The sequence below is a fragment of the Schistocerca serialis genome, chromosome 2 (genome assembly GCF_023864345.2).
Source record: "Schistocerca serialis cubense isolate TAMUIC-IGC-003099 chromosome 2, iqSchSeri2.2, whole genome shotgun sequence".
Taxonomy (NCBI): Eukaryota; Metazoa; Arthropoda; class Insecta; order Orthoptera; family Acrididae; genus Schistocerca; species Schistocerca serialis.
In genome coordinates this window covers 360,672,581-360,691,314 of record NC_064639.1, presented here as the reverse complement: position 1 = coordinate 360,691,314, position 18,734 = coordinate 360,672,581, and the positions used below count along the sequence as shown (strand labels likewise).

Here is an 18,734-nt window from a genome sequence, read left to right as displayed (position 1 = left end):
GGCCAGTACTGTACAGGTGGGTAGAAAGAGAAGCACTGTCTGACAGAGTGTGGAGGGACTGGAATGCCAACAAGCACAGGATCAGGATGTTGTGTGGCAGGGTGAAGGGGAAAGGAATGAAAGAGGAGGGGGGGGGGAGGGGGGAAGATGGGCAGGTGTGTTGGCAGAGGGCTGAAAAAGAGGGTGGGAGGCAGAAATACCTGCAACATCCTAGTGCATCCCTATGCCACTCCCAATCCCAACCCCTTGCCACAAGGATCATATTCCTGTGGAAGACCCTGGTGCAAGATCTGCGCAATCCACCCAATCAACCCTTAATATTCCAGTCCTGTCACAGGTTTATCCTTCCCCATCATGGTTCAGGCGACCTATGAAAGCAACCAAGTCATTTACCAATTCTGCCGCAATCATTGTACAGCTTTTTATATTGGTGTGACTACCAACCAGCTGTCCACCAGGACATACGGCTACTGCCAAACTGTGGCCAAGAGCAGCGTAGACCACTCTGTGACACAACACACAGCTGAACATATGCTTGATTCCAATGGCTGCTTCACTACCCAAGCCATCTGGATCCTCCCCTCCACCACTAGCTCTTCTGAACTATGCAGATGAGAGTTATCCTTACAACACATTCTCGGTTCCTGTAATTATCCCAGCCTCAACCTATGGTAACATATTATTCCAACATCCTCCACCCAACAGTCTCCATCTCTTCTGTTCTGTCATCTCCGCCCCATTCTTGCATACTATCCTCTTTGTTTGCCACCCTGCACCAATGCACCCATCCATCTTTCCTGACGCCTCACTTTTTTCCTCATTTCCCTGCCCCATAACCTCCTGACGCTGCACCTGTTGGCTTTCAAGTCCCTGCACACTCCGCCAGAGAGTGTTCGCCTCTCTCTCTCTCTCTCTCTTGCCCCCCCCCCCCCCCCCCCCCCACACACACACACACTCAAATATTTTACTTTCCTTGCCCCCTCCAGATTGTTGCTTGCATCCTATATGATAGCTTTACTCTGGCCCAAGATGCTGGAGATGGTGGCCATGTGTGCATGAGGTGTGCCTTCTTGTGTGTCTGAATGGTGTGTATCTCTCTTTTGGTGTGGGCGAAAGCTTTATGCAACTGTCTTAACTGTGCCTGTCTGCAACTAAATATGTCTCCTTGACAGTAAGTAGCAATGTATCTTTTGCTACAGTTTTCAAATAATTTGTTTAATATGAGCTTATGATAGAGAAGTTTTGGCTGAACAAATGCAACTGGGAAAAACCTACCCTAATTCTAAATGTAATACACGCCTTATTCTTGGAAGATCCAACAGCACCACACAATCGCACATTGTCAATGTAGGCACGTTCTGATCCTTTCCATTTTCCAGTGCGGTAGGTAGCTTCTTCTGCATCATAGTAGCTGGAAAAAAAAAAAAAAAAAAAAAAAAAAAAAAAAAAAAAAAATCAGAGATCAGTTTGTATATCTTTTTCCTAAAAGCTTCAGGAATAAAGGAAACCACTCATCGAAAAAAAGAAATGTTGAGTTGTGTGTGCCAGTTGACAATTCAATGCTTCTGTTCTTTAGTGAGTGTACTCCTTCATTCCTAAAGTATTTACATTCTACCAGAACTTTCGTACAAATCTTTTGTAAAAGCTGATGACAAAGTCTCAAGGAAAGAAAGCTATGGCTAAAATGCCTAAATAGACACAAAATAGGTCGAATTGATGATGGAGATTTGGTATACATTATTCTGACACAAGGGTCAGAATAAAAGAGGTGGCGCTGAAAACACATTTCTCAAGATAGGTGGTTCAGAGTGTAGATAACTGGCAACTTCAACAGAGGGCTGACTGTAAGAAAATCACAATAACAGCCAACACAAAGAATAATGTCAATTAATTACATCATTTACTTGCTACAGAGACTGTGCATCTATATAGACACACAACAGAAAGTAGTAACAAACAAAAAACATGGTGATGAGTCTTGGAAGGTGACCCTGCATGGCTAAATTTGTAAGCCAATAACTACCTTTGCATGATTTGATCTCAGTTTTCAAATAATGAACAATGGCCAACTACTGGCCTTCAAGTAATGCAGTAAGCAGTTAATGAGCGGAGATTCCCTTTTGGTGGATATGGCTAAAACATTCATAGTAATATACTTTCTAATTAAGTTAATAAGTGGTGTTAAAACAATATGGAAAAACCGAATCTGATTGCATAATTTGACAAGAAGTAAGTCTTTCAACCGAAGAAAAGCAAGAATCATATTGAAGTAAGGGCGATCACATGAGCTTTCAAAGCTAAGCTTCTAATGTGTCTGAAACGGACAGTTTACAATCAGTGTATGTTATCCTTTATTAATTATGACTGTGTGATATGGACTTTCAATGAGGCAAGCACAGCAAAAAATAAAGCTCCATGTTCTGACCCTGACCGAGAGCGATCAACCGCCATGTCATCCTCTGCCAATGATGTCATAGACTGTAGTATGCAGGGGCGCAGGGACAGCACACCATTCTCCCAGCCGTTGTTGGCTTTCTTCACCTGGTAGCTGCTACTTCTCACTCAAATAGCTCCTTAATAATTAATCAATTATTGCCATCACAAGGCTGAGTGCACCACATTCCAGTCCTTACAGCAAGAAAAAAATCCTTGTCAGTACTGGGTATCAAACCCAGAAGATGCAACAAACCCACTAAAGAGACAGCCTACATTACACTTGTCCATCTTCTGCTAGAATATTGCTGTGTGGTGTGGGATCCTTACCAGGTAGGGTTGACAGAGGACATCGAAAAAGTGCAAAGAAGGGCATCTCATTTCGTGTAATCGCACAACAGGGGTGAGAGTGTCACTGATATGATACGCGAGTTGGGGTGGCAGTCACTGAAACAAAGGCGGTTTTCTTCATGGGGAGATACATTTACAAAATTTCAATGACCAACTTTCTCTTCCGAATGCGAAAATATTTTGTTGACACCCACCTATATAGTAGGGAGAAATGATCATCATAATAAAATAAGAGAAATCAGAGCTCGAACAGAAAGATTTAGGTGTTCCTTTTTCCCATGCGCCATTCCAGAATGGAATGGTAGAGAAGTAGTATGAAAATGGTTCAAAGAATCCTCTGCCAGGCACTTAAGTGTGAATTGCAGAGGAACCATGTAGATGTAGATCCTCTGCATAGCAGCAAGCTATGCTAACCACCGACCTATGAAGGTGGTAACTTTAAATGTGGAAATCATTCAGAAACTTAGGGTTTTGGAGATAAATGTTGGAAATCACTGGAACAGAGAGAGAAACAATCAAATGAAACAGGAAATGGACTGGAGTGGTAGATATAATTATAACTGTAATGAAAATGATATGGGGTGGGTGGGGCATGAAGTCAGTGAACAGATGGTGTATGGACAAAGGAAGTTCTTTGTTGGATTCAAACAAATGAAAGAAGAGAGAGCCTAACGGGAGGTGGGGATATGAAAATAGTAAAATGAAGCAACAACATGGATGCATGTAGCTGAAAACTATAGTACACAGAAAAGGGAGCCCTTTATCTGGAAATGTGGATGCTGATGATGATGATGAATACAATTACAAAATGAACAGAAAAACTTTACGCATTTGTGATAAGGCAGTCTGCAGTAGTGGTTGTTGTGGTGCTCCACTGTGGGCATGACAATGTTATTCCATTCTGTACTGAAATTTTTTCACACATATAGTAATTTTATCTTTTATCACAGCATTCAAGAAGCCTAGCATGAACACACTCAATACCTAATGGTACTCCACTGGTTTCAGAATACATTAGACACCTTAGGAGACTGGAAAGAAAACAATACAGAAAGGGAAGTAAATCACAGTTCACTTCAGAATCATGCACAGAGAATTTGATGAGAAAGATGACTCTATGGGATCAAAAATTTTGCTATTGAAAATTCTAGTAAAATATGTGAGATTCCCTGGAAAGTGGTATTAGTTCAGTCATTTGTTTATTCCTTCAGCCAATGTTTCGAGATGGCTATGTGTATAGGTGTAAGTGACTTTATTGCTAAAATTCCAGCGATGCAGCCAAAAAGATAGAAATGCAAAAGCGAATTCTTGAAGTCTAATGCATGCATTTCAAGTGTACAGTGTGCAATCAACAGTCTATGAAGAGAGAATTGTTGTCTGGAGTATGAAAATATGCTTATAAGGTCAAAGTAAAATATGCAAGGACTGCCACAAGGTGGGGTCGATAAATTGCCAGAATTGAAGAAATCACCTAAAATAAAAGAAAGAAGGTTCATGAATGTGAACAAATTTAATCTTCTTTCTTCTAATTTAATCTCCTTTCTTCTAGTAACAGTTTCACAGTGGCTTGGTCGGTATCAAAAATAATTCAAGCATTAAAAAGACCACGGCTAATGTTTCAGTGCGAAAAAGTGAAAGTTGTTGGAAAAAAGTTAAGTTGGATGGGCCACATCCTAAAATTCCAGTAATTAGAATTAGAAGTTCCAGAAACAATAAGCATTCTGTTGGAGAGGGTGACAGCTGGATAAGGGGTGAGGTTCAAATGGCTCTGAGCACTATGGGACTCAACTGCTGAGGTCATTAGTCCCCTAGAACTTAGAACTAGTTAAACCTAACTAACCTAAGGACATCACAAACATCCATGTCCGAGGCAGGATTCGAACCTGCAACCGTAGCGGTCTTGCGGTTCCAGACTGCAGCGCCTTTAAGCGCACGGCCACTTCGGCCGGCATAAGGGGTGAGGGGAGGGGGTCAGGAAGACCACCACCCGTCACAAAACAACATGTACATATCGTTGAAAACAGTAATTGGGGAGGTACAGCCAAAATTTTTTAATTAAATTTTAGAAGTGCTGAAGTTTGTGGAATCATGAAATCTTAATCTAAAATTCAAGAAGTCATAGTGATCTGCATTCCTGAAAGCATAAAAAATGATTATGTTATCCTAATAGGAATTCTAACAACACAACCTGCAATGAAGATTACAATATCACACGAATGCTCAAGGAAAAAATTTGGTGCTTCATCACTCCGAGGTATTTGTTGTGAATATGCCCTAGGGATATGACTTGATCCCACAGTCCTATGTAAATGACAATATTTCACAAACAATAAAATAAAGACAACTTGCAAGCTTTTCAATAATACTTGTGTTGTGGGTGTAAGTAATTTTTGTAGAAAGTTGTTTACTAACCACAGAATGCACTTAAAACACGTCATGAAAAAAGCGTTAGATACCCTTCTAAATGCAGCAGCTCAAACGAAGCTTACTGCTCTTAAATGGCTCCAGCAATCTGATCACGCTAATTTACTGGCTCAAAATAGCCTAAGTGAAATAGTTAACAATGATCATTTTCAGAATGAGATTTTCACTCTGCAGCGGAGTGTGCGCTGATATGAAACTTCCTGGCAGATTAAAACTGTGTGCCCGACCGAGACTCGAACTCGGGACCTTTGCCTTTCAAGGGCATGTGCTCTACCATCTCAGCTACCGAAGCACGACACACACCCGGTACTCACAGCTTTACTTCTGCCAGTATCTCGTCTCCTACCTTCCGAACTTTACAGGTAGGAGACGAGATACTGGCAGAAGTAAAGCTGTGAGTACCGGGCGTGAGTCGTGCTTCAGTACCGGGCGTGAGTCGTGCTTCGGTAGCTCAGATGGTAGAGCACTTGCCCGCGAAAGGCAAAGGTCCCGAGTTCGAGTCTCGGTCGGGCACACAGTTTTAATCTGCCAGGAAGTTTCAATGATCATTTTGTTTCAAATCCATCAGACTCTTCACAAGATAAAAGCTGCATTCTTACCAAATACAGCAGTAACAATTTTTTAGTGATGAATTTGCATTGCTGTTTAGAAACATATTCCCAAAAAGAATCTACAGAGTGCAGGCCAAAAAACCCTGTAAAAGGAAACAAGACCTATACCTTGAATGACAATCTTTAAATAACCCTGTGAAAAAAGAACTTCTACAAAATGTATTGTAAGCATTTGAGGTTACTGAAAATGCAAAAAATATGCACTTGTTGGACAAAATCAATTATTCATGTAACAAAATCAAAAAGCCTTCATCAGGCTTTGACATTATCTGGAGCAAGCTATCAAAATACCACTCTAAGCCATATCCTTAACTAAGCAATGAACTGTGGAATGTTATAAAATATTAAATATGTACTGCTCCCTCAAGGTTTCCTGTATTGCCCTTAACAACAAAATAATGAAATTATTGACAACCAAGAGATTTTCCAGATCTTCAATAAATACTTCATAAGTGGCAATGAGCAGATAACCTGTACGACAAATCAGCATTACAATTCTCAAATACAAGTTACAAACAGTTTTGATGAAATGACATTATCTCCTATAACCATCAGAGAACTTAAAATACCATTATTTAAAAATTGACCTTCATCAGGCTTTGACATTATCTGGAGCAAGCTATCAAACTACCACTCTAAGCCATATCCTTAACTCAACAATGAACTGAAGTGCCACAGAATAATAAGCTGTGCACGGAGTAAAATTTTGAAGTCTTCCCCTGGTAGTGCAAATGGCGAGCAAAGCAAGACAGTAAGCAGCAGCCAGGTGAAATGCCAACAAGAGAGGACCACTGATATTGCATGTAGTAGAGCCACAAGACAGAGTTAATTGCTACAAATTGCAAGAGCTGGGTGTCCAAGACACCAATGCAGCAGAATGGCATCACTGGGAGAGAGGGATGCCATCACTGTGATGACCATACAGAGAGGACTAAGAAGGCATTAGTCGAACAAAGTAAAACTATTCAGTATACTGACTCAGAAAAATACGCACGCCACCGCCCTAGCAGGTCACTTCTGAGCTGCAACCAGGGTAACTAGAGCAGCTGAACAGACAAGAATGCCAGGCCAAGTGATGCCATTGGCACCTCACAGTAGCAAGGTACACGGGCCGGCCCCATATAAATATTACTTCTGTTCTGGCGGTAGGTGATCTACTCCGTTCGCAGTCGTCCAGCCTCGATGTTGGACAAAATTGATGGGGAGCTGGGGCACCATCATTCAGCAGCTGTTCTGGTGGCCTAACCAGTGGGTCCAGGGAGCAGAGCATCATCCATCATTGTGGGAGTGTCCACGTGCCACCTCCACCCACCTTCCTTTCCTGCAGACAGACTCTGATGCTGACAGCAGTTCTACTGTCAGATGACCACAGTGTGACTCCACGCAACTTCACACACTTTGTGCAGAGCTGGTGGTGCCTCCCTTACATGCAGTCTACGGTACAATCAAGCATGACCTGCTCACCCATTTTCTGAATCTGATAACAGCCATGCTCAAAATGAGCAACACTGCACACACAGTGTGGTCAGTGATGCTGCTGGGCACTGGTGCCACTGCTTTCACCACCGCTACGGGATGAAACTGGATAACACATTCTTGTGTTGGCGCATTCCTGTCACAGTGCACACCACTCCTGCTCCACTGCCAGGAACAACCCAAGAACCTAGACAATCAACTCGTTTGTGGAAGATATCTTAAGAGTCCCTAAAGAAAAACAGTTCACCAGCGGGTACGTTGTGTGATCCGACTACATCTATCGATTGCATGATGTACCAAGTACTGTTAGTGAGAGGCCATTAGTATGGCATTGGGGGCAGATTAAGTAACATGCTGAAATCTTATCTCACTAATACAAAGTATAAAGTACTTTTGGAAGCTGTGGTTTGGAAATCAAGAGTAGTTGCCATGCCAGACTGGGATATTACACTAGACTCTTACTACTCTGGCTATTCCTTGGACCTATGGGTGCCTGATTAGCAGAAATGCCGATTACTCAGAGTGTCTTAAATTTAGTGTACAGACATAAGGATTAAATCCAAAGACACATTCATTTTCATAAAAACTGAGTTCTTCAGCATCACTCCCTATGAAACATGACCCAAATTTTAAGTTGTCGCAATGATAATAAGCAACAGCAGTCTGCTTTATCACTCAAGCATTATATTGGTACTGCATGTTTCTCATTGTTGCATAATGTACTGCAGGAAGATGTCTGCAGTTTCAGCACCGGCAGTGTGAGATACTTTCATGTTGTCTCCTACTATGTCCTCTTCTTCATCACTTTGATCATAATTTTCCTGTACACTTCTGATTACCTCTTCGTCTGTCATAAATAGTTGCTCAGCTAACACTGTACTCAGCAGCAGCACTTTCTGTGAAGAACCTAAGTTCAACGTATGTCTAATTTTGAGTTTCTGCTTGAGGTCTAGCATAATGCGTTTCCGTTCAGTAGCCATGATACTGAACAGTAAAGAAAGCCACAATTTCAAACACATATAGCATTGTTTCACATTATAATTAACCAACAACATTGATGGACATGAGAATTCATTATTGTATGTGTCACCTGTGCTTCAGCAACTAGAGGCTGTATGTAGGAATGATTACTGAGATGCCAGACTAGCAAGGACTGGATTAGCGAGAGTTTACTGTATCCATAATGGAGTTCCCCACGGTCCTGTCCACCGTCCTTCATTGTTTCCACTATATGCTAATGATCTATCTGCAGCTGTAAATGAGAGTCAGGTGCATATTTATCATGTTTGTTACCACCACTAGCACTGCAGAAAACTTGTTAAACAGTCACAAACATCATTTTATCAAACTCTTTAACTGGCTTATTGTTAATTCTCTCACTGTCAATCTAAGCAAGACAAATTTTATGTAATGTAGATCAAGTCACAAAATACAGAGGAATACTGAATGACACTCAGTAACCAACAGTCGATAGAACCAAATTCCTGAGCATTAACTTATACTGCAAACTAAGCTGGGAACATCACATTTTACAAATGCTGAAGACAATTAGTTCAGCAGCTTTTGCTTTAAGAATGCTTTCTCGTATTGGATATAACAGTTCCTACTTGTCTTCCTTTTCATAATACTGTTACATTCCATCCCGGATTTTCCATTGTTTGAAGTCTTCCACACTGTAATAACGTAAGCTTTTTAAGTACTTTTTAACATTTGCTTCTGTAATTTTGGGCTTGTAGTCTTTGAAATTTGACTGCATTTTACTGCTACACTTTAAAGCAATGTCATATGGAGTTTTTTTCTGGACAAGTTAAGTTTTGACAAGGCAACATGCAGTCTGATATAAGCCTTGCTTCATAAGCATGTGTAAAAGAATATCCTTCAAAAAAGTTGTGTTTTTTTTTTTTTTTTTTTTTTTTTTACTCATAGACGAATGTTTCATACGTAAACATATCAGGAATTATTAAGCCGAGATTTTTTAATAATGGTTTGCATGATCTCCTATATTTATTCCTATCACGATTATTTTTTTCTGTAGCTTGGAGGCAATGGGGTAGTCTGTTTTTTCCAACACCCCAAAAATTATACCATATCTAACAACTGATGTAAAATATGCACGAAAACCATTTTCTTAACGTGGAAGTCAGTAACAGTATTCTGAACTGTTACGAAAGTTGGCACCATTGCTGGCTAGCACTTCTGAAGCAGAAAAGTGGAGCGGGTCATGTGACTGGAGTGGATGTGTGTGTGGGATGAGCAGGGAAATGGTGACTTCTGATCAGACTAGACAGTATGGTTGATGCTCCTGACTGTAGAGACTGGGCAGTTGTTAATGAGTCACCTACGTTTTAGAAGTCACTGTATGGTACAGAGCGCGAATTCTTCCCAGTGGAAGCAGTATGACAGACAAATGTAATGGCATGAGTGCTAAGTGTGTTTAGCCTTGAGTGGAGCCTTAGGAGCCTGTTGAGCTTAACCGGTGTGTCCAGCATCAAGTGAGGAATGAGGATATAGGGTCATTGGTTTGCTTCATACTGATGCATGTTATAGTGAAGTGCACACAATGTGAGTCTATATTTTCATGGTACATTCTTTATGTTAAAACACTGGTAGCATTTTATGGGTGTATGTAGTGCACATCAAGCTGTGTATTCTTCCTGTAACGATGCTGCCTTGTTAGACTAAAGTAATTATCAGTTACATTTCATTGTTTCATGTCTATTTTTGTGGCTTTACTCTTGGAATGTACTGGCTGTGAAACCAGGGATTGCTCTGCACTTACATAAGAAAACAATCTTGTTCATATGTATAAGGGTTATTGGCTGTGGACACAACTCCTTTTTGTTATGGATATCCAAAAGAAATACATCTCCACCCGCAAAGATTCCAAAGCGAATCTGAAGCAATTTTGATAAGAGGGAGCTACTATGGATTTGTTGCTGAAGTGGTTAACTCTTTCACATGTTGTATCCCAACTATTGTAATTTTTTGATTCCTTTTGGAGGGTCTGAGTTTTAATTAAATGGTGATTTCAAGGCATTGGTCAGTAAAAGTAATCTCTTGATTACACTGCTTGTATATGGCTGATTTACCACATTTCCTTTATATATAAAAAAAAAAAAAAAAAAAAAAAAAAAAAAACCACCACCACCATACATTTGGTAAACAGCTGATTATAAAGATCCCATTTCTTACCATAAAAGGGTAAATTTCGTGAGTTCCTTGATTTTTTAAAATTATTTTTTGTAGATTTGTAATAACAGCTTATTAATGTAACAAATACTTGGAAGTGGTCAAGTTACCATGGTAAATTCTGCAGGGGTGGTTGTGTTTTACAAGCATAAATGAAAATTTTACTGTATTTTTCTTTAAATAAATTATTGGTAACTGGTTGTGTGTGTATCCTTTTCCTTAATTAGCCACTGCCAATAGCATTTGGTCTCAGTATTGCCACAGATTGATTGATTAAGGGGTCGAAATCCTGCGGTTCCGAAGTGGGTTACATAAGAAAGAACGTCTGTTAAAAGTGGATGGATTCAGTCAGAGGAGTCAAATTATAAAAGAATTAAAAGAATGAACATTAAACACACAGTAAAAGCACAAAAGGTGAGGCCAAATCTAAAAACTGGAAAAAAGGCGGGTGGTCGTGGGGTCACAGACCATGAAGACTGCAAAAGAAGTCTCAACCACAACTAACCAAGACTAAAGGAGAACCTTCTATCTGGAAATAAGAACTACTTTCACAGAGGAAATCAAGAACTAGGTCAACCATCCATGGATTGTCTGCTAATATTAAATTTAAGGAAGCAGGAAGGCTATACTTAGCACGAAGGGTCAAAAGAAGGAGACATGCCACCAATATGTGAGCTATCATCAGTCTGGCGCCACAACCACATTGTGGGGGTGGGTCATTACATAGGATGAAACAATGGGTGAGCCAGGTATGGCCAATACATAAACGGCATAAAACAGTGGACTCCTTCGGACAGGGGCAGAAAGAAGTGCCCCAAATTGCAGTAGACTCTTTGACTGTGGGGAGTTTGTTACTATGAGCAGTAGTGCTCCAGATGGCATTCCACTGTTGGGCAAAGAGAGATTTGACGTAGATTAGCATATCCGCAGCTGGAATCGTGGAAGGAAATGGGGTAAGTATCTGCTTCTCTAGCCAAACAGTCAGCCAATTCATTCCCTGGGATTCCCACATGACTTGGGACCCAGAGAAAGACAACTGAACAGGCGGCATGCTCAAGGGCAGAGGGAAGGTCACGGATGGCAAAAACCAAGGGGTGGCAAGAGTAGCATTGATCGATAGCCTGCAGGCTGCTCATGTAGTCAGAGCAAATTGAAACACTATGGAGGGAGGCCTGAGAAACAAAAAGGATTGCCCTGTGAATGGCTCGAAGCTCTGCTGTGAACATACTACATGATCCCGGCTATAAATGGTGCTCGAAGCCAGTAGGAGACATGAAAGCATATCCCACTTTATAAATAGTCTTAGAACCATCAGCGTAAAAGATGGTGGCACCCTGGGACTCTACAAGGATGGCACATACAGGATGCCGGTAAACCACAGGAGCAACAGAGACCTTAGGACCCTGGAAGGGATCGGTCCTAATCCATGGTCTAGGCACCGTCCAAGGGAGAGGTGGGGGGTATGGGAGAAAAGACACAGGGTGCAGTACAGTGAGTGCAGATGGAGATTCCAGCAGAGGGTAATTAGACGCACGCCAACTGGCAATCCCACCCACGGGCGGATGTTACGAGGGAGGGAGACAACCCTCATAGGCAAAGAGCACAGGGTACACAGGATCGTCAGGGAACTGGCGAATGGCGACTGCATAAGAAACAAGGAACTGGCTCTGTCGGATGTGTAGAGGGGGAATCTCTGCTTCTGTGAGGAGACTATCAAAAGGACTAGTGCGAAAGGCACCAATAGCCAGATGCACTCCACAATGATGGACAAGGTCAAGGAGTTTCAAAATGGAAGGAGCTGCTGAGATATAAACCTGACCACCAGATTCGAGTCTGGACAAGACTAGAGCATGGTAAAGATGGAGAAGAGTGGAACGGTCTGCACCCCAAGATGTGTAGGCCAGGAGGTGGAGAGCATTAAGCTTCCGCATGCATGTAGTCTTTAGGTAGCAAATGTGGGACAGCCACGTCAGTTAGTTATCAAAAATAAGACCCAAGAAACGTGACTGTGCTACAACATCGAGGAGCTGGTTGCCTAAATAAAGTTCTGGATTAGGGTGTACTGTGGGACAACGACAAAAATGCATAACCCGCTTTTGGAGGCGAAAATTGGAAGCCATGGGCAGTGGCCCGCGCAGAGGCCCATTGGATGGCACCTTGGAGCTGGTGCTCAGCAAACGCCACCAAGTGGAAGCTGTACCAGATGCAGACATCATCAACGTACAACGTCAGTGTAACCAGAGGCCCAACAGAGGTCACAAGGCCCTGAGATTTGAGTACACAACATAATCTGGTTTTTCCCAGGCTTAAGAATGGGGATAACTATACTGTCAGGCCATTTTGACTGAAAAGCACTTGTGAGCCAGATGTGATTGAAGACCCTGAGGAGCTGTTGCTTCTGGGGAACGTCCAAGTGTTGAATCATCTGATTGTGAATGGAATCTGGCCTTGTGGCTGTGTCTTGTGAAGAGCGAAGAGACTGCACCAATTCCCATTCAGCAAAAGGTGCATTATAGGGCTCAACGTGCTGTGGGATGAAATGGAGGGGGGTCTGTATAACTCTGAGTTTCTGCTGGAGAAAGGTAAGAAGCAGACGACGATGCCATCACAAAGTGTGTCACAAGGTGTTCCGCGAGGACCAATGGACCGGTGCACAGAGCTCCTTGGAGGTTCAGACCCTGGACAGTTGACTGTTGCTGGCAGCCCAGAATGCTACGCAGCTTTGACCACACCTATGATAAAGAGGCACATGTCCACAGGGAGGAAACATAGCGCCCCCAGCATTCCTTTTTACTCCGCTCAATATGGTTCGAGCCTTAGCACGGAGATGCTTAAAAGTGAGGAGGTTGGTCTGGGAAGGGTGTCGCTTAAATCGCTGCAGCGCGAGTCGGCGATCCTGGTCAGCGACTGCGGCGTCCTTGGTCCAGTACAGTACCGGCTGATGACAAGGGGGCCCTGTAGATAGGGGGACAGTAGTTTCAGCAGCATGAAGAAGAGCAGCAGAGATGTCTTGCACGACTACATCAATGGAATTCGAGAGGGAGGTGTCAAAGCGGACGGCAGACATGTATAAAGGCCAAATGGCCCTGCGGAATGCCCAACGTGGGGGCCTGTCTGCCTGGTGGCAACAGGAACAATAGTGTCACTGGAAAGTGGTCACTGTCACAAAGGACATCATGGGATGACCAATGTAGGGAAGCCACAAGGGCAGGGGAGGAGATCGTGAGATCAATAGCGGAGAAGGGGCCATGAGCAGCACTGGAGTAGGTAAGGGAAACATCGTTGAGGAGACACAAATCGAAGTCCATGATAAGTTGGTCGATTAGGATACCCCGACCCATTGAAGTGACACTCCCCCACAGTGGATGGTGGGCATTGAAATCCCCAAGGTGGAGAAATGAGGGTGGGAGTTAATAGATTAAGGTAGATAGTGCAACATAAGCAAGTGGCTGACCTGGGTGGAAGTAGACATTGCAAAGGGTGATTGCTGGAGTCGTTTGCACTCCATCACTTCCAAGGTGGTAAGAACGGGGATCCAGTCACTAAGGACATCAGAGCGAACCAAAGTGCAGACCCCACCAGATGCTATCCCAGGGCCAGCACAATTTCGACAGAATGCCTGATAACCATGTAAAGTTGGAGAGTGGCCATCACAGAAATGCGTTTCTTGGAGAACAAGTCAGAGCACAGAATAAGATGAGACAAGACATTGCATTTCCGGTAAAAGTGACAATAGTATCTGTTGCAGTTCCACTGGATGATCGTGTGGCCTGAATCCAAGGTAGGCACAAAGGAGCCGAGGAGGAGGTCAGGTCACTTTGTCAGTAGTAGTCACCTACAAGGATGGGGTGACATCCATAAATAAGATGTCACACTCAGGTTGCGAGAGGGGAGTTAGCACCTCCGAGGGCGCCTTGTCTTGGGATTTATGTTTCTTCTTCTTCTTCTTCTTCTTCTTCTTCTTCTCCTCTTTCTGAGGTGGAGCAAGGCAAGACACAGAGGGAGTACAGGCATCAGCAAGATTGGGGACTGAAAGAGAGCAGGCAACCTTGGGGTGCACAGATGGTGTGCCTCGTGGCCGAGTAGTGGTGAGAATCTTCTGGCCGGAGAGAGGGTTCCTGGGAGGGAGCCCGATCACCAGCAGATGCCGAAGAAGGGGGCCACTTCTTCAGCCGGGGAGAGGGAGTGATTCCCTGATGGGAAGTCGTGGGAATTGCAGGGAAGGTGGAGGGAGAGTGGGGCGGGGCTGGGGTAAGGACAAGGGAGGACGAGGAGGAGGAAAGGAAGTAACAGAGGCAGATGTTGAAGACAGTGACACCACATTGATTCTCTCATACTTGTGGCGAGCATCAGTGTAAGACAGGAAATCCAGGGACTTGTATTCTTGTATCTTCTTTTCTCTCTTGTAAGCTGGGCAATCCGGTGAGTGAGGGGAGGGGCAGTCAGCACAGTTGACACACACAGACGGCGGAACACAAGGGCTTCCCTCATGGGCTGGGAGGCCACAGTCATCACACAAAGGATCCGCTGTAAAGCGGGAAGACATATGCCTAAAATGCAAGCACCAAAAGCACCGCTTAGGTAGAGGGATGTACTGTTTCACGTCGCATCTGTAGCACATAACCTTGACCTTCTCTGGGAGGGTTATTCCCCTCGAAAGCCAGAATGAAGGCGCCAGTATTGGTGCAGTTGTCTTTGCAACCCTTCTGCACACGTCGAACAAAATGAATGCCATGCCGCTCCAGATTAGCCTGGAGTTCCTCATCAGTTTGCAGGATGAAGTCCCTATGAAAAATGATGCCCTGCACCATATTCAGAGATTGGTGAGGAGTGATAGACACTGGGACATTGCCAAGAGGATCACAGGCACGAAGAGCTGTGGACTGGGTGGCAGAAGAAGCTTTGATCAACAGGGAGCCCGACCACATCTTACACAATAGACTCCACTTTACCAAACTTGTCCGCGATATTTTCCACAAAAAACAATGACTTTGTGGCGGTAAAAGTGTCCCCATCCATCCTCGTACAGACGAGGTAAGGGGGAAAGGGTTTCAGCCCAAGGTGGCAAGCCTGGCCCTCCTCCCATAGAGTAGCCAGAGAAGGGAAGGCTGCCAGGTCATTCGAGGCAAGGCAGTATTTAAGAATCCTTCATCAATCAAAGAGATGACCATGTAAGAACGGCCAGATTTTTGCAGCTTGATACGCTTCATGCACCAAGCAGCCACGCTGATACCACCGACTCTGACCAGGGGCTCTCCCCATGGGCGCCACCCAGCCACAGCAAGGGCCGTCTAGCACGGTGGCCGACACTGGGAATTCCGATGCTCAAAGAAGACAAGCTGCCACTCCTTGGCATACACGGAGAGGGGACAACTCAGGTATCAGTAGTGTGATCCCTGTGTTGTCAGGGGGCTCAGCCATATGAGTACATAACAGCCCCACCACACGGACTGGCTACATGTGCTGGTGACCTAGCAGGGTGGAAGAGGGCTACAGTGGGGATGGGAGAGGGGAAGGGAGGGGGGAGAGGAATCCACACCGTAGATGCTAGGCAGGGAGTTCTTCCTCATATGGCTCACACTAAAAACAACACATTTTGGAGTGGAGATCAAACCTCAAGTGGGGACCTAAACACCAAAAGGCTGAAAAAACAAGCAAAAGCAACAAAATTGCAACGAATACAGGAAACCAGGGAAATAGCCAGGTCGACATAAATCAGAACACCGAGAGAGGGGAAGGAGGTGGCGATGGGGAAGAAGTGGGGATGGGGAGGGATGGGGCAGTGAAAAGCAAATGCAGCTAGGAAATGAAGAATGAGCTGCAATAGCATGGGACTCTGTGTGCGCCACGCACAAACTCACAAAAGAACCATGAGCCCCCTGGGTGGTATTGCCACAGAACTCTCATTGCATACACAGAACCATTAAATCACTTCACTACGCAATCCACATAATCAGTCTGTGACTAGCTTAGTTTATAGTATCTTCAAGCAATTTAACAGAGTCTGCAGTAATCAGTTCCCTGATCTCATAATTTAATTGCGATATATATTCAACAGTTCGTTTGGTCTTGAATCTCAGCATTATTATTTCTCCAACTTTTAAGATCTTGCAGAGTTAGTGTGACACTTAGACATAGGAACGACAAAACACTATCAATTAAAAAATCTGTCCCTCTGTCACAGAGAGGTGCTAAGTATGCTAGTACAAAAATTTGCCACCTTCCTCCAAATGGGTTGAAAAACTTGAGGAACTGTGAATCCCTTTTCAAAACTATACTCATCCTATTTTGTTGATGCGTGTATGGAAGAGAGCTTACCAATGCCAAGATATAACTAAACAGTTTCACAATTGTAAAATTTTAAGACAAGTATTTTACGTAGACCAGGTTATTTTTGTTAATTAATGTCGATCTATATTTTTGTTGTATGTATATTGCTTAACTGATTGCCTACTAGTAGCTATGATAACAACTATGCCTACCAAATTGTTCAGAACATGTCACTGTTGAAGAATGAAGATGATAATCATTTATTGTTTTATTTGTAATACTGTGGCATCCATTGAGTAGAAAATTGTAATTGAATATACATGTAAAAATACATAATCATAATCCTGATGTGTTCCAAATCCAGTATATTGCTATATAGATCCACATAACACCCAATAAATACACACCTAAAAAAAATGAATACACCCTGTTCCATAGACCTAATTAAGTAACTTTTAAGGATGAAGAACACTTCAAACAAATTTCAATCAGAATGTTGATGAATTGAGTGAGGAAACAGAATTAAAAACCATATAAAAGCGTAAAATGAATCACATGCATAATTTAAAGTCTGAGATCAGAAGAAATACCAGATACAGTAACAAAACAAACAAGAGCCTCATTGAGATTTATTGGTAACTTGTACATATACACTGAGGAGCCAAAACATATGACCACCTGCTTAATAGCTATTTTTGTCTGTCTTTGGAACAAAATACATCACTGACTCCGAGTATCAGGTTAGTTGGTTGGTTGGGGAAGGAGACCAGACAGCGTGGTCATCGGTCTCATCGGATTAGGGAAGGATGGGGAAGGAAGTCGGCCGTGCCCTTTCAGAGGAACCATCCCGGCATTTGCCTGGAGTGATTTAGGGAAATCACGGAAAACCTAAATCAGGATGGCCGGACGCGGGATTGAACCATCGTCCTCCCGAATGCGAGTCCAGTGTGCTACCACTGCGCCACCTCGCTCGGTTCCGAGTATCAGGAATACAGCAGTTTGTCGGTAGGTTTGTAGCACTGGATGTCTACACACAGGTCATGTAATTTGCATAAATAATGGGCTGCTCATTTGCGTACGCAGTGATGGATCCCGATAGCGACCCAGATGGGTTGCATAGGATTTACATCAGGTGAATTTGTGTAGCACAATCCTGGCTCCAGGACTGCTCTTATCAGTCTGTGTCTGTGCCACGCTGCATGTTTCAAGCTGCTGTTCACCTCAGTCACGGCATTTGTGGAGATGACCATCGACATAGTGTAACAAAAATGTGATTCACCCGAAGAATCGACATGTTTCCACTGATTGACGGTCGAATCCCGATGGTCCTGTGCCCAATCCAATCATAATTGATGATGTCATTGGGTCAACATGTGAACACATAGGGGTGGTCTGCGGCGGCGCTCCACGTTCAGCAATGTACGATGAACAGTGTGCTCCGAAACACTTGTGCGTGCACCAGCATTGTGCTCTTTCAGCAGAGATGACACACATCACCATCTATCCCACTTTACAGAGCAGACAAGCCTCCAAACCTCATATTCTGTGAAGAGTCATGGACATCCAACCATTTAGCGCCTAGTGGTAGTTTCACGCTCCTTCTGCCTCTTTCAGCAGATGCTCACGACAATAGCACACAAACATTCAACCAGCTTCGATGTTTTTTGTTCACAGGCTCTGCATAATAATAGTACTCTTCCCTTTGTCAAAGTCAGTTATCTCAATGGGTTTCCCAATTTGCAGCCCATATCTTCACTTGGGTGATCCCGACCAGCTGTGTCTGCTCCACTTACATACTTTGGTTACCATGTCATGTGCCCACAATGCCACCAGGCAGCATTCAGTGTCATGGTAGACAATGGTCATTATGTTTTGGCTTATCAGTGGATAGTGTATTTTTATTTGTTTTGCAAATCCCTGTCACTAAGTCAACATGTACACAGACACGCAGTGTAGAATCTATGCTGCAAGAATCCAGCT

The 18,734-nt window shown here is 43.4% G+C and overlaps 1 protein-coding gene across 1 annotated transcript in view; it reads right to left on the bottom strand.

The window, feature by feature from the left end:
• Nucleotides 1-18,734, bottom strand: part of LOC126457182 (DNA-directed RNA polymerase I subunit RPA2) — a 228,653-nt gene that overhangs the window by 57,010 nt on the left and 152,909 nt on the right. The window contains exon 16 of the mRNA XM_050093269.1: nucleotides 1,276-1,411. Within this exon, the coding sequence (XP_049949226.1) occupies nucleotides 1,276-1,411 (136 nt within the window). The remainder of the gene's footprint in view (nucleotides 1-1,275; nucleotides 1,412-18,734) is intronic.